This window comes from Podarcis melisellensis (genome assembly GCF_964234715.1).
Source record: "Podarcis melisellensis genome assembly, chromosome: 2".
NCBI classification, from domain to species: Eukaryota; Metazoa; Chordata; class Lepidosauria; order Squamata; family Lacertidae; genus Podarcis; species Podarcis melisellensis.
The window spans coordinates 120,461,829-120,475,153 of NC_138529.1; the positions used below are offsets into that span (position 1 = coordinate 120,461,829).

The window sequence follows — 13,325 nt, forward strand, 5'->3', positions numbered from 1 at the left end:
CCGGTGTTTGTCCACACACAACACTCTCAAACCGATCGTTACTTAAATTCAACTAACAAATATACCCACACCGTAACTGGCTGTGTTTAACTATATAAATTCTTTATACATCATATAAACCTAACTCTTTTCACATTATCTAATTGAGTAGAAGCAATTAAGGACCAACATTTAGAACAGGAAATACAAATAGATCAGTTCTTATATACGTAATGTCCAAATAGAAGCTTCCACGTATGTCTTAGCAAATACATGTGTCAAACGTAACAACTTTAAGGAGCAGTACTTGCAACGCGGGTGGCGCTGTGGGTAAAACCTCAGCGCCTAGGACTTGCCGATCGCATGGTCAGCGGTTTGAATCCCCGTGGCGGGGCGCGCTCCCGTTGTTCGGTCCCAGCGCCTGCCAACCTAGCAGTTTGAAAGCACCCCTGGGTGCAAGTAGATAAATAGGGACCGCTTACCAGCAGGAAGGTAAACGGCGTTCCGTGTGCTGCGCTGGCTCGCCAGATGCAGCTCATCACGCTGGCCACGTGACCCGGAAGTGTCTGCGGACAGCGCTGGCTCCCGGCCTCTAGAGTGAGATGAGCGCACAACCCTAGAGTCTGGCAAGACTGGCCCGTATGGGCAGGGGTACCTTTACCTTTTTACTTGCAAAAGATGAACTTTTCTTTGTAATGTTCCACATCTGCCTTTGCAAAGTATGCAGCTGCTGTATGCAGGTATCAGACGAAGGATACGAAAGATCTTAACATGTGCCTTTGCAAAATATAGTTGTTGTATGCCGGTGTCAGACGACAAAACTTAAACGTGACAAGCATTCCTGGAATAATACAGTGGTACCTCTGGTTAAGAACTTAATTCGTTCTGGAGGTCTGTTCTTAACCTGAAGCACCACTTTAGCTAATCGGGCCTCCCACTGCCGCTGCCACATGATTTCTGTTCTCATCCTGAAGCAAAGTTATTAACTATTTCTGGGTTAGTGGAGTCTGTAACCTGAAGCACCTGTAACCTGAGGTACCACTGTATGCGGTATCCGCCATGTCACTTGTTCCATGTCTCTGATACACAAAATATGAGTATGCTCAGCTGCCGAAGCCTGGCAAGGCAAAACAAGGTGGTATTCTGGGAATCCTTGTCACATTTAAGTTCTTTTGTTTGTACATATGTGGAACACAAAAGCTTCTATTGCCTTCGGCAAGCCCAAATGGCTCTGTGGTTTAGGCCACAGCGCCACCCACAACGGTTTGAATGGGAAAACTTAGTTCAGTAACTTGACTTACTCATTGAGGAACAGGTAGAGCATTGTTGGCTGATATACCATTGCTTCACATGCCTCTCTGTGGCAGGTGCTGATCTGCTACTTGCAGTTGTTGTGAGAAGACCACCACTGCTACGAGCTGCTTCCGGAAGTCCTTGAGGAGGGCACCCCAAAAGAGATTCATCTGCATCTTCCACCTCCTCCTTTATCTCTTTGAACTCAATCTGCTCTTCTGGAAGGGAAGGGGTTTGCTGGTGGTGGAAGGTAGGAGAAGGAGGAGTTCCTTGAGGTTCCTCTTCAGAAGACGGGGTCATTGGCTCGTCCTGCTCCCATCCTTCGTTCTCTTCCCTGCATCTGGTCACCCTCCTTGCAACTTCAACTACAGAAACAAACGGTGGTGGTGTTAATTAAAAACTACAACTAATCCAGAATGCGGCAGCTAGACTGGAGACTGGGAGCGGCTGCAGAGAACACATAACACTGGTCTTGAAAGACCTACACTGGCTTCCAGTATGTTTCCGAGCACAATGCAAAATGTTGGTGCTGATCTTTAAAGCCCTAAACGGCCTCGGTCCAGTATACCTGAAGGAGCGTCTCCACCCCCATCGTTCTGCCCGGACACTGAGGTCCAGCGCCGAGGGCCTTCTGGTGGTTCCCTCCCTGAGAGAAGCCAAGTTACAGGGAACCAGGCAGAGGGCGTTCTCAGTAGTGGCACCTGCCCTGTGGAACACCCTCCCAGCAGATGTCAAAGAGATAAACAATTACCAGACTTTTAGAAGACATCTGAAGGCAGCCCTGTTTAGGGAAGCTTTTAACGTTTAATAGGTTATTGTATCTTAGTGTTCTGTTGGAAGCCGCCCAGAGTGGCTGGGGAAACCCAGCCAGATGGGCGGGGTATAAATAATAAATTATTATTATTATTATAAAAATCGTATCTAAGACACAGCGCATAAAAATGTAGAAAGAGCTTGCTGGACCACGCCAATGGCCCATCTAGTCTAGCTTCCTGGTCTCACAGTCGCCAACCAGATGCCTGTGAGAAGCTTGCAAGCAGGATTCGAACACAAAAGCCCTTTACTCTCCTGCAGTTCCCAGAAACTAGGATTCAGAAGCATTGCTTCAACTGTGGAGGCAGAGCACACCAGTTATGGCTAGTAGCCATTGATAACACTCTCCTCCATGAATTTGGCTAATCTGCCTTTAAAGCCATCTAGCGTTGGTGGCCATCCCTGCCTCTTGTGGCTGTGAGTTCCATAGTTTAACTATGTACTGCACAACAGACTTTCTTTTATCTGTCCTGAACGTTCCAATGTTCTGATTCTTTGAACATGCACTACTTCAGTCATGGTATACACATTATTATAATCTTTATATTATTTATAATTCATATGACGTGTAAGCTTCACCAAATGTTTTGTTATGTGAACAGCAGGAGAAAATCTAATTTTATTGGAAAATAGAACAGCATGGGGCAGTTACAGATTTTCTTTTGTAAAGGTAAAGGGACCCCTGACCATTAGGTCCAGTCGTGGCCGACTCTGGGGTTTTGGCGCTCATCTCGCTTTATTGGCCAAGTGAGCCGGCGTACAGCTTCCGGGTCATGTGGCCAGCATGACTAAGCCACTTCTGGAGAACCAGAGCAGCGCACGGAAACGCCGTTTACCTTCCTGCCAGAGAGGGACCTATTTATCTACTTGCACTTTGACATGCTTTCGAACTGCTAGGTTGGCAGGAGCAGGGATCGAGCAACGGGAGCTCACCCCGTCGCAGGCATCTGAACCGCTGACCTTCTGATCGGCAAGTCCTAGGCTCTGTGGTTTAACCCACAGCGCAAAAACAAACAATTTTTATTGGTTTTTAAACAAATACAATAACCATTAAACACATATCCAGCAGTACATCTAATGGTGTTTGTTTTATCCATTGTCTCTAGACATGCATTTACAGATTCAACATTCAGACATATTACTTATTGTAACCTCTCCACTGAGAATACTGAGCGGTTGGTAGCAGGAGGTCTTGATTTTTGGTCATTAACATGGTTAAAGAAAGGGGTCCACGTTTATTCAAAGGTGTCTCTATTTGTTTTGCCTTTAACTGCTTGCACCACTTTTAGAAAACAGAAATAAACAAAAGAACACAAAATATTGGAAAAGCAAAAGCTGTTAAAATGACAAAAGATCAGTATTTATTCCTCCCTCTCTCCCAGCACTAGAATTTGTGGGCATTTCTGAGGCAGCAGACTCTTCCGATGGCCTTAAGTTACAAAATACCTAGTCTTAAAGGATGCTTTCCTTTTAAAAACGCACACATAAAAACTCCTCACTACTATCTTATCAGTCAAGGGGCTGCTTTCTGACCACTGTCCGGATCAAAGCTGGAATATTTTGTATGAAAATGCAGTCTATGAAACATTTTAAATATAGAGAAATATATAGAAACCTTTTATGTTCTTTTTGTGAGTTTGAATTTGTATGAATTTAAGTGTTAATATGTTATTGTATTTACGTAGAGGAAGTGTATAATGCTTTATATCTCTTTGTCCCTTTTCTTTCTTCTCTTTCCTTTTTTCTGCTTTTGTACTAAATGTTGTTATGTATATATATATGTATATATGTTTTTAATCTAAACCAATAAAGATTATTAAAATAAAAAAACTTTTTTTAAAAAAATGGAAATAAATAAACGGCTCAGCTCCCGAGTACCTAAAGGAGCAACTCCGCCAGCATCGACCACCTTGGGCCCTACAACCGGCAAGGGAGGCCCAGTTGGCAGTGCCCCTTCCAGCTGCTGCCCGGCTGCTGCTGGCTTGTGGCAGGGCCTTATCGGCGGTGGCTCCCCATTTGTGGAATTGCTCTCGTTGTCGGTCTCTGACGCATCCACCACTGAAACGGAGAGAGAAACCGATGTGAGTGGCAGAGGGGGAAGCGGAAGGGACTGTCCAATCAGTACAGAGCAGGGGTGGCTAACCTCAAAACTTTTCTTTTGAAGAGCCAATTAATACAAAGTGCCTTGCAGCAGCCTCCCCTAGCTTTATGCACTCAGCCCAGCAAAGTCAAGATACTGGAATGAAGCCTCCACCTTGCAGCCCATAATTTAGGCAGCTGCTGTGGTGCAAGCAAGTGAATGCCTGGGGTTGCCCTACTCTTCCCTGAGTCTGAGGCAGCAGTGGCTATAGGGAGTAGGGTGGTGAGGGGCAGGGAAGTGGTATTTTTGGCAGGTCCTACTTATCATTCTTAACAACAACAACAACAACAACAACAACAACAACAATAATAATACTTTATACCCCACAAGGTAAAAAGCAGAGACATCACCTTGCCGACAGAGGTAAAAACCAGACACATCACCTTGCCAACAAAAGTCCGTATAGTTAAAGCTATGGTTTTCCCAGTAGTGATGTATGGAAGTGAGAGCTGGACCATAAAGAAGGCTGATTGCTGAAGAATTTACACTTTTGAATTATGGTGCTGGAGGAGACTCTTGAGAGTCCCATGGACTGCAAGAAGATCAAACGTATCAATTCTTAAGGAAATCAGCCCTGAGTGCTCACTGGAAGGACAGATCCTGAAGCTGAGGCTCCAGTACTTTGGCCACCTCCTGAGAAGAGAAGACTCCCTGGAAAAGACCCTAATGTTGGGAAAGATGGAGGGCACAAGGAGAAGGGGACGACAGAGGACGAGATGGTTGGACAGTGTTCTCGAAGCTACCAGCATGAGTTTGACCAAACTGCAGGAGGTAGTGGAGGACAGAAGTGCCTGGCGTGTTCTGGTCCAGGTGGTCACAAAGAGTCGGACACGACTGAATGACTAAACAACAGCAACTGGTGAGAAAATCTGCACTTTCTACACAACCCTTAAGATTCAGGAGACCTGTCCCCCGTTAATTTACACCTGCAGGGCTGGGACCTGCCTGCCTCTCCTTCGAGAAAGCAATCCAAAAAGTTGAGGCCATCACTGAGAAAGCCCTTTTATAACCACAACCAATTGAATCTCCAAAGCCATTGTTTTAGCTGGTACTTCCCATGGCTTGTGATCAGAAAGGAGGACTCCTATAGGAGCTGAACTTGAATCTTGCACCTCTGAACTCAGAACCCGATCAACAGGATCCTACCGGGAATTCCAAAAGTGCGAAATCTATTGTCATTATTTATTTATATCCCACCTCTCCCCCTGCCCCGATGTGATTCAAAGCAGCTTGATGGGACTCAATCTTGCTGTCACAGGATTTTGCCTTAATTTTAAAATTATTAACACCTTACATTCTGTGTTTTTTACCAATTTAATATAATTATTTTATATTTCTCAATTAAAAAAATTTGCATTGTTTTTAATTCTTTATTTAATAGTATACTTAACATACTATTCTGGAGGATCTAATGTTTGTATCAAACTTTATATCATTTATCACTGGATTTTAAGCTTTGTTATCTACATCCTGCTGGGCAGCAGTCTAGTTCAAAGCTCTGCTTTACATAGATTAATTATTATTATAGCCGCCCAGAGTGGCTGGGGAGGCCCAGCCAGATGGGCGGGGTATAAATAATAAATTATTATTATTATTATTATTATTATTATTATTATTATTATTATTATTATTATTATTACTTTTTTAAAAGATACTGGAGTGATACATCTGGAAAAACTCAAAAGACCCTGCAAATCAGAAGGTTTCTTTTAAAACATACCGGGCTTTCTGTGCTCCCCGAAAGCTGGTTTCCCAGCTGCAATCCAAATTGAAGTCACTTCCTTGTAGAAGGGAGGAGGGTTCTTGACTCTGACCTGTCCGCAGGCCGCCTCCATGCCCTGACTGAAAAAGTCGATCTTCAGGCGCTTCCACTTGTCGCGGAGCTGGCAGCTGGATCTGGAGAATCCCAGAGAGAGCATTTCATCCTGCAGGGCTTTCCAGTGCTTCTCGTCCACAACCGTGCTGCTGCTCATAAAGGTCTTGATGCCGGGGCTACGGGCGATTATAGAGAGCATCTTTTGGGTTTCGTCTCCGGTCCATCTAGGGCGACAACATGCAAGAGTCAAAGAAGTGCATTGGCACTATAAAATAAATCAAGATGACTTCGCTCTCCCTCTAGCAAAACGACTGTATTTTTCGCTCCATAAGACGCAACTCTTCCCTCCTAAAAAGTAAGGGGAAACGTGTGTGCGTCTTATGGAGCGAATGCAGGTGGGAGGCTCTGCTCAACACTCCCTTTAAAGAGGAGGAGGAGTTTGGATTTGATATCCCGTTTTATCACTACCCGAAGGAGTCTCAAAGCGGCTAACATTCTCCTTTACCTTCCTCCTCTACAACAAACACTCTGTGAGGTGAGTGGGGCTGAGAGACTTCAGAGAAGTGTGACTGGCCCAAGGTCACCCAGCAGCTCCATGTGGAGGAGCGGAGACGCGAACCCGGTTCACCAGATTATGAGACTACTGCTCTTAACCACTACACCACACTGGCTCTCAGTGTGGTGCTGCGTGGAGCATGTGTGTGGCTCTTGGGGTCTTTTCCCCGAGGAGGGAGAAGGGCAGCTCCGCGCGGCTCTTTAAAGGGAGCACAGCTCTTGGGGGTTTTTCCGGGAGGTGGGGGAAGGGACTGACGGGTTGCCCTTCTCCCCCCTCGGGGAAAAGCCCCCAAGAGCCACACACATACTCTGTGTCCTCTTTAAAGGGAGCACGGCTCTTGGGGGAGCCTTCCTTCCGCTGCCCTGAACAGGCTTTGCGCGGCTATGATTCAGAATGTTTTTTTTCTTGTTTCCCTCCTCCAAAAACTAGGTGTGTCTTATGGTCTGGTGCGTCTTATAGAGCGAAAAATACGGTAGTTGGTTTGGGGAATTCGGCTGGTTAACCTAAGAACATAAGAAGAGCCTGCTGGATCAGGCCAATGGCCCACCTGGCTCAGCATTTTGATTTCATGATGGTCATCCAAATATCTTTGGGAATCCCACAGGTAGCATTTGAGCATAACAACACTCTGTCCTCCTGTGGTTTCCAGAAACTGTGATTCAGAGGCAGAGTTGAGTCACCATGCCTAGCAGCCATTAAGAGCCTTCTCTTTCATGAATTTGTCTAATCCTCTTCTGTTCCACAGTTTATGTGATGTGAAGAGCACTTTATCTACCCTGCGTCTTCCAACATAATGCCTTTACTTTCCCCTCAGAAACCAACACAGTATATGTTATATAAATGATAACTGTAACGTCGTCGTCTTTTTCTTCTTCATCTTCTTTGTCTTCTCATCATCATCATCATCATCAACAACAACTTTTAGAGGACATCTGAAGTCAACCCTCTATCAGGAATGTTTGACATTTTATTATTATTATTTTGCTGGCCAGATAGGCGGGGTATTTGTTGCTGTTGTTGACCTATATCCCTCCTCACTAAATAGGGCTGGGAGAGACCCTACTTCAAATAATACTAATACGCCCACCCTGTGGAACGCCCTCCCATCAGATGCCAAGGAAATAAACAACTATCTAACTTTTAGAAGACATCTGAAGGCAGCCTTGTTTAGGGAAGTTTTTAATGTTTTATTGTGTTTTTAATATTCTGTTGGGGGCCGCCCAGAGTGGCTGGGGAAACCCATAATGAATTATGATGATGATGATGATGATGATGATGATGATTGTTATTAATATGTAATGTTTATATCCTGCCCATCTGGCTGGGTTGCCCCAGCCGTAATAAACACAATAAAACACTAAACATTAAAAAAAACCTCCCTGTACAGGGCTGCCTTCAGATGCCTTCTAAAAGTTGTGTAGTCCTTTATCTCCTTGACATCCGATGGGAGGGCATCCCACACAGGGGTGGCGCTCATTCTCAAACTTTGGAGAGCTACAGCCAGTCAGTGTTGAGCAGGGATGGCTAACCTATTTCCCTCCCACTGAGGTTGGACTACAGTTCTCCTCAGTCTCACCTGCCATGGCCAATAAGTTCCATAATACAGTGGTGCCCCGCAAGACGAACGCCTCGCAAGACGAAAAACCCGCTAGACGAAAGGGTTTTCCGTTTTGGAGGCACTTCGCAAAACAAATTTCCCTATGGGGTTGCTTCACAAGATGAAAAAATATTGCGTCCCCCGGCGGGTTTTTTTTTTGCTTTTTTTGCCCTTTTCCTAAGCTCCTAAGCCGCTTATCAGCTGTTCCGCTGATAAGCCGCTTAACAGCTGACCGCTGGAAGCCGCTTGACAGCTCTAGCACTAATCCGCTAAGCTGTCAATGTGCTTGCTTCGCAAGACGAAAAAACCGCTAGACGAAGAGAATCGCGGAACGAATTAATTTCGTCTTGCGAGGCACCACTGTACTTGGAGTTGCAGTCCAACAGCTGGAGGGCCACATATCTGGCCCCCACCCTGGTGTGCGCAGTACCAAGATCAACCAACAGTTATGAGAGCGACCTGTGTTAAAAACACATTTGTTCATCCCAAGACTTGCATAGCGTAGGGTATGAAGGGGGTGAGTGGGTGTTTGTGAGAGCGCTGGGCTAATATTGACGTTCCTTCATTGTGAAATTACCTTTGAGATACAGTGGTACCTCAGGTTACATACGCTTCAGGTTACAGACTCCGCTAACCCAGAAATAGTGCTTCACGTTAAGAACTTTGCTTCAGGATGAGAACAGAAATTGTGCGGCGGTGGTGTGGCAGCAGCAGGAGGCCCCATTAGCTAAAGTGGTGCTTCAGGTTAAGAACAGTTTCAGGTTAAGAACGGACCTCCGGAACGAATTAAGTACTTAACCCGAGGTACCACTGGACTTCATGCAAAGCAGTTCCTAAATGGAATCGCAGTGGAGGGTCATGCAAACAACAGGATCCCACATGAAGAAACACAGGCGGATTTGTGCACGCTCTGCAAAGGGGGACATTCACGTTGTTTTAGTCTTGGGTGTATTTATTAAATATGGAGGGGATTTTTTTTGCCTATGCTTCCTCGATTACTATTGCTTTGTAAACACCACCCCCTGCCCAACAATGAGCAGCTTTATCTGAGAGGCGACAACGCTCGAGAACATCCTAACCCCAAAATTTCTATAAGAGCCTTTCGGAAACAGATTCCTTGCATGTCCCTAGAAGAAAGTGGGTTGCCTTGACTCAAAGCTCTTTCCACACTCCAGATACATTTTCCCCTTCCCCGTAGCTGGGTTCCTGTATTGATATCAAATCACCTCTTCCAGCAGGCAGGGCACTCTTCCCCTTCCTCCGGGTTTTGCGGTGTTTGGTCTCGCGAGCGGCCTGCGATTCCGGAGAAGTTGCCACACACATGAGCAGAACTCTCGTTGCTTCTGTTTCCCTCCCGCTTCTTCGTTTCGTCTTGATCCCAGTCGTCCTCTTCCGTGTGTGGGCAGCTAGCGAAGTCCTCGTACACCGGATGGGCTTGGCATTCGTTGTCCGTCTCCCAAACATCCCCTCCTGAAAGAGAGAGGAGGCAAACATGTCTGCTGCGATTATCTATTTATCCACCACTTCCTACGGGGCATATCAAAGCAACGTCACACTATAAACATTGGTTTAACAAATTCAGATGGACATTAAAGGACTATTTAAGGAAATGTTATAGTTTGATGCGAGCAATATTTGAAACATGAGCAACAGAAGTCAAAGTCAAATTTTATTAAACGGTCACAGACCAGATTAACTCGTACAGCTAGTCAGCGAAGCATAACACCGGAGAAAACAAAGGACAGTTTCAATACAGATTAGGCCATAACAACAATTTAGAATTAGACAGCATAAATAAAATTAAGTATTTGCCTTCGCCTGCATATTGACATGGGAAAGCTCTTGTTTCCTGCGCCTAATAGCGGCTGCACAGAATTTGGCAACATTGATCGTAATTTCAGGAACCTTATCTTCTACCAAGGCTCTCATACGTTGGAGTTCTGGTTCATTTTTAAGCTTTTGTAGAACTGGGGCAATAAAGGTCAGGCGCAGATCCTCGTAGTAACTACAGTGCAGCAATACATGCAGACTTGTTTCCACTTCCGATGAGCCTCATGGGCAAACACGTGACTCATATGGTTTGCCCTCATATCTGCCTAGCAGCAGGGCAGAGGGCAGAACGTTAAATCTGGCCAGGGTAAAGGAGTGTCTGTACTTAGGTATTTGTAAATCAGCCAGATAATTTGCGGGTGAGAACCCTCTCCCAAGGTCTCTAATTGTGGCATGTTTATCCATTTTGCCCATATGACATTGCAGCTCTATGTCCCTAATGCGTTGGAGCACTTGACTTCTGGCTCTCTCATATCCGAGCAACAGAAGGAACTGGGGAACACAGTTTTGATGTATTGGTGCAAGACAGAGGTTTTCAACCTTTTTGAGTCCATGGCTCCCTTGGCCAATTTCCTTCTTCCTGTTGCACCCCTGTGGGGCTCAGAAACCCAGTTATGTCCCCCCTTGCCGGCAGCCCCTCACCCCTTTTCAAACACCCTCCCTTGTGTATTGCTCCCTCAGCCACCCGCTCTGAGATCCCACAGCTAATTCTCCCCTGGCCTCCTCGCTGGCCCAAGTAGGACCAATTCAGCCAGCTAGCCCTGGGGATTATCAAATTGATTATTGATTTTTATTGTTATTCATGTTTTTATACTGTACTTTATGCAGCTTTTATAATTAGGTGTTTTAATTTTGTTGTTAGCTGCCCTGAGCCCGGTTTTTGAACCGGGAAGGGCGGGGTATAAATAAAAATTTATTATTATTATTTATTATTATTATTATTATTATTATTATTATTACAGTGGTGCCTCGCAAGACAAAATTAATTCGTTCCGCAAGTCTTTTCGTCTTGCGAGTTTTTCGTCTTGCGAAGCACGGTTTCCCATAGGAATGCATTAAAAATCAATTAATGTGTTCCTATGGAAACCGCCTTCAGACCAGGTCCGGGGACAGTCTGTCCCCCGACCTCTTCTGAAGGCTGGCGGGGGGCGAAAGTCTTTGCTCCCCCCTGCCTGCCTTCCCGGGAGAGCTGAAAACGCAACGCTGCCTTCCCGCTCTCCTGGGAAGGCAGGCAGGGGGGACAAAGACTTTTGCCCCCCGCCCGCCTTCGGAAGAGGTCCAGGACCTCTTCTGAAGGCTGGCGGGGGGCAAAAGTCTTTGTCCCCCCTGCCTGCCTTCCCGGGGCGATTTAAAAGCCCCCGGACGGCTTTTGAAGGCAGGCGGGGGGGAGCAAAGACTTTTGCCCCCCGCCAGCCTTCAGAAGAGGTCCTGGACCTTACTGAGTTGTCCCACCCTCCATATTCTCCCGATCTGGCCGCACCAGATTTTTCTTTTTCTGCACTGAAAGGGCACATATTTCCCAACATTTCACACATCCAAGCTGCTGGACCTCTTCTGAAGGCTGGCCGGGGGCAAAAGTCTTTGCTCCCCCCGTCTGCCTTCAAAAGCCGTCCGGGATAGCGGGAAGCGCTTCCCTGCTATCCCGGACCGCTTTTAAAATGCTGGCGGTGGGGAGCAAAGCCTTTCGCCCCCGCCGGCCTTCCTGGACCTCTTCTGAAGTCCGGAGGGGGGGGAAAGGCTTTGCTCCCCACTGCCAGCATTTAAAAAAAGGTCCCCGAGATTTCCCTATGGGCTTTCGTCTTGCGATGCAAGCCCATAGGGAAAATCGTCTAGCGAAGCATCGCAAAAACCGAAAAACCCTTTCGTCTTGCGGGTTTTTCGTCTTGCGAGGCATTCGTCTTGCGGGGCACCACTGTATTATTATTATTATTCTCCCCTCTCCTTGGGAGTCCTCTGGGGGCAGCTGCCGCCACCACTCCTGGTCTCTGGGTTGCCCCTCCTGCTCCAACGAGAGGGGTCTCCTCATGTCACACACCCCGCAGCGGCCTGGGAAGAGGATGCCCCCAGCCTTAGTGGCCCAACGGAGACTGGCCAAAGCTGCGTATGAGGCCACCACCTTACTCACCTTGGGAGGTAGTAGCAGCAGCAGCGGGCACCGCCGGGCCTGCCTGGTGGAAAGGCTCCCCTTTGGCACTGGGCACTCAGCTCCCAGGTAGGCATTACACACAGCAGGCACGAGAAAGGCTAGCAAAGCACCTGCCTGCCTGGCCCCACACCTGTCTGTCCGTCCCCAACAGCAAGGGCTGGCTGGGAGCTGTGTGCCCTCGTCCACTTGCTTGCTTCCTCTGAGGCTGCCTCAGCTCATGGCACCCAGCACCCCCTGGCCAGCCCCAGAGGCACCATTCGCCTGGGGAGGTTGTAGCTAGGACTGCTGCCACAAACAACTGTGCAAGCCTTTGGGACGCAGAGACACAAGAGGGCATCTGAGGAGGGAGGGAGGGAAGGAGGGAGGGAGGGAGGGAGGGAAGGAAGGAAGGAAGGAAGGAAGGAAGGAAGGAAGGAAGGAAGGAAGGAAGACGGACAGAGGCAGGTTTGCCTAAGGCACCCCTGACCATCCTTCAAGGCACCCCACGGTGCCAGGGCACACTGGTTGAAAAGAAATAGAAGGTACTGTGCAGCAGAAGGGGGGTGGGATTAAAACACCATAGAATATGGGGCAGGAAGTTGGGAAAATACAAATCTTCTATGTATGGAAGTACATAGTTTAAACTTTTGAAATTTCAATAAAAATTTACAACAGCAACAACATCAAACCAGTTTGTTATTCCACGAGAGACAAAAAAAAGAGAGTAGGAAACGTAAGAACACGGTCAGGGGAAAACAATGCTGTCCAGGGTTGTAAAGACTGAGGGGAGAATAATTGGGTGCACTCTTCCCACCTTGGATCAAATCTATGCTGCCAGGTGCCATAAGAAAGCTGCAGAGATAGCGCAGGATAGTGTGCACCCTGGAAATGATCTCTTTCAGCTTCTGCCTTCTGGAAGAAGGTTCAGGGTTATAAAGACTAGGACTAGCTGCTTGAGAAACAGCTTCTATCCAAACGCGGTTTTGGTTTTAAATGCAGTGTAAGGTAGTATCTATGGGAGTATATTGCATTTAATTATGGGGTATCAGAGTTTTTAGGGGGCTAACCAGGCTGGGATAGCTGGGATAGCAGGCCTGTTGGTTTTTGAATGTCTGATGTAGATTTTTTCAATTTCGTTGTTCTGTATGGGACAAGGACAATAAAGTTTATCGTAAC

The 13,325-nt window shown here is 46.8% G+C and overlaps 1 protein-coding gene across 1 annotated transcript in view; it reads right to left on the reverse strand.

Moving 5' to 3' along the window:
• LOC309364361 (uncharacterized protein) overlaps nt 1-13,325 on the reverse strand; it is a 39,589-nt gene that overhangs the window by 2,301 nt on the left and 23,963 nt on the right. Inside the window, exons 13-16 of the mRNA XM_081901450.1 lie at nt 9,421-9,664; nt 5,946-6,265; nt 3,964-4,143; nt 1,281-1,637 (exon numbers count right to left, since the gene is read on the reverse strand). Of these exons, the coding sequence (XP_081757576.1) occupies nt 1,281-1,637; nt 3,964-4,143; nt 5,946-6,265; nt 9,421-9,664 (1,101 nt within the window). The remainder of the gene's footprint in view (nt 1-1,280; nt 1,638-3,963; nt 4,144-5,945; nt 6,266-9,420; nt 9,665-13,325) is intronic.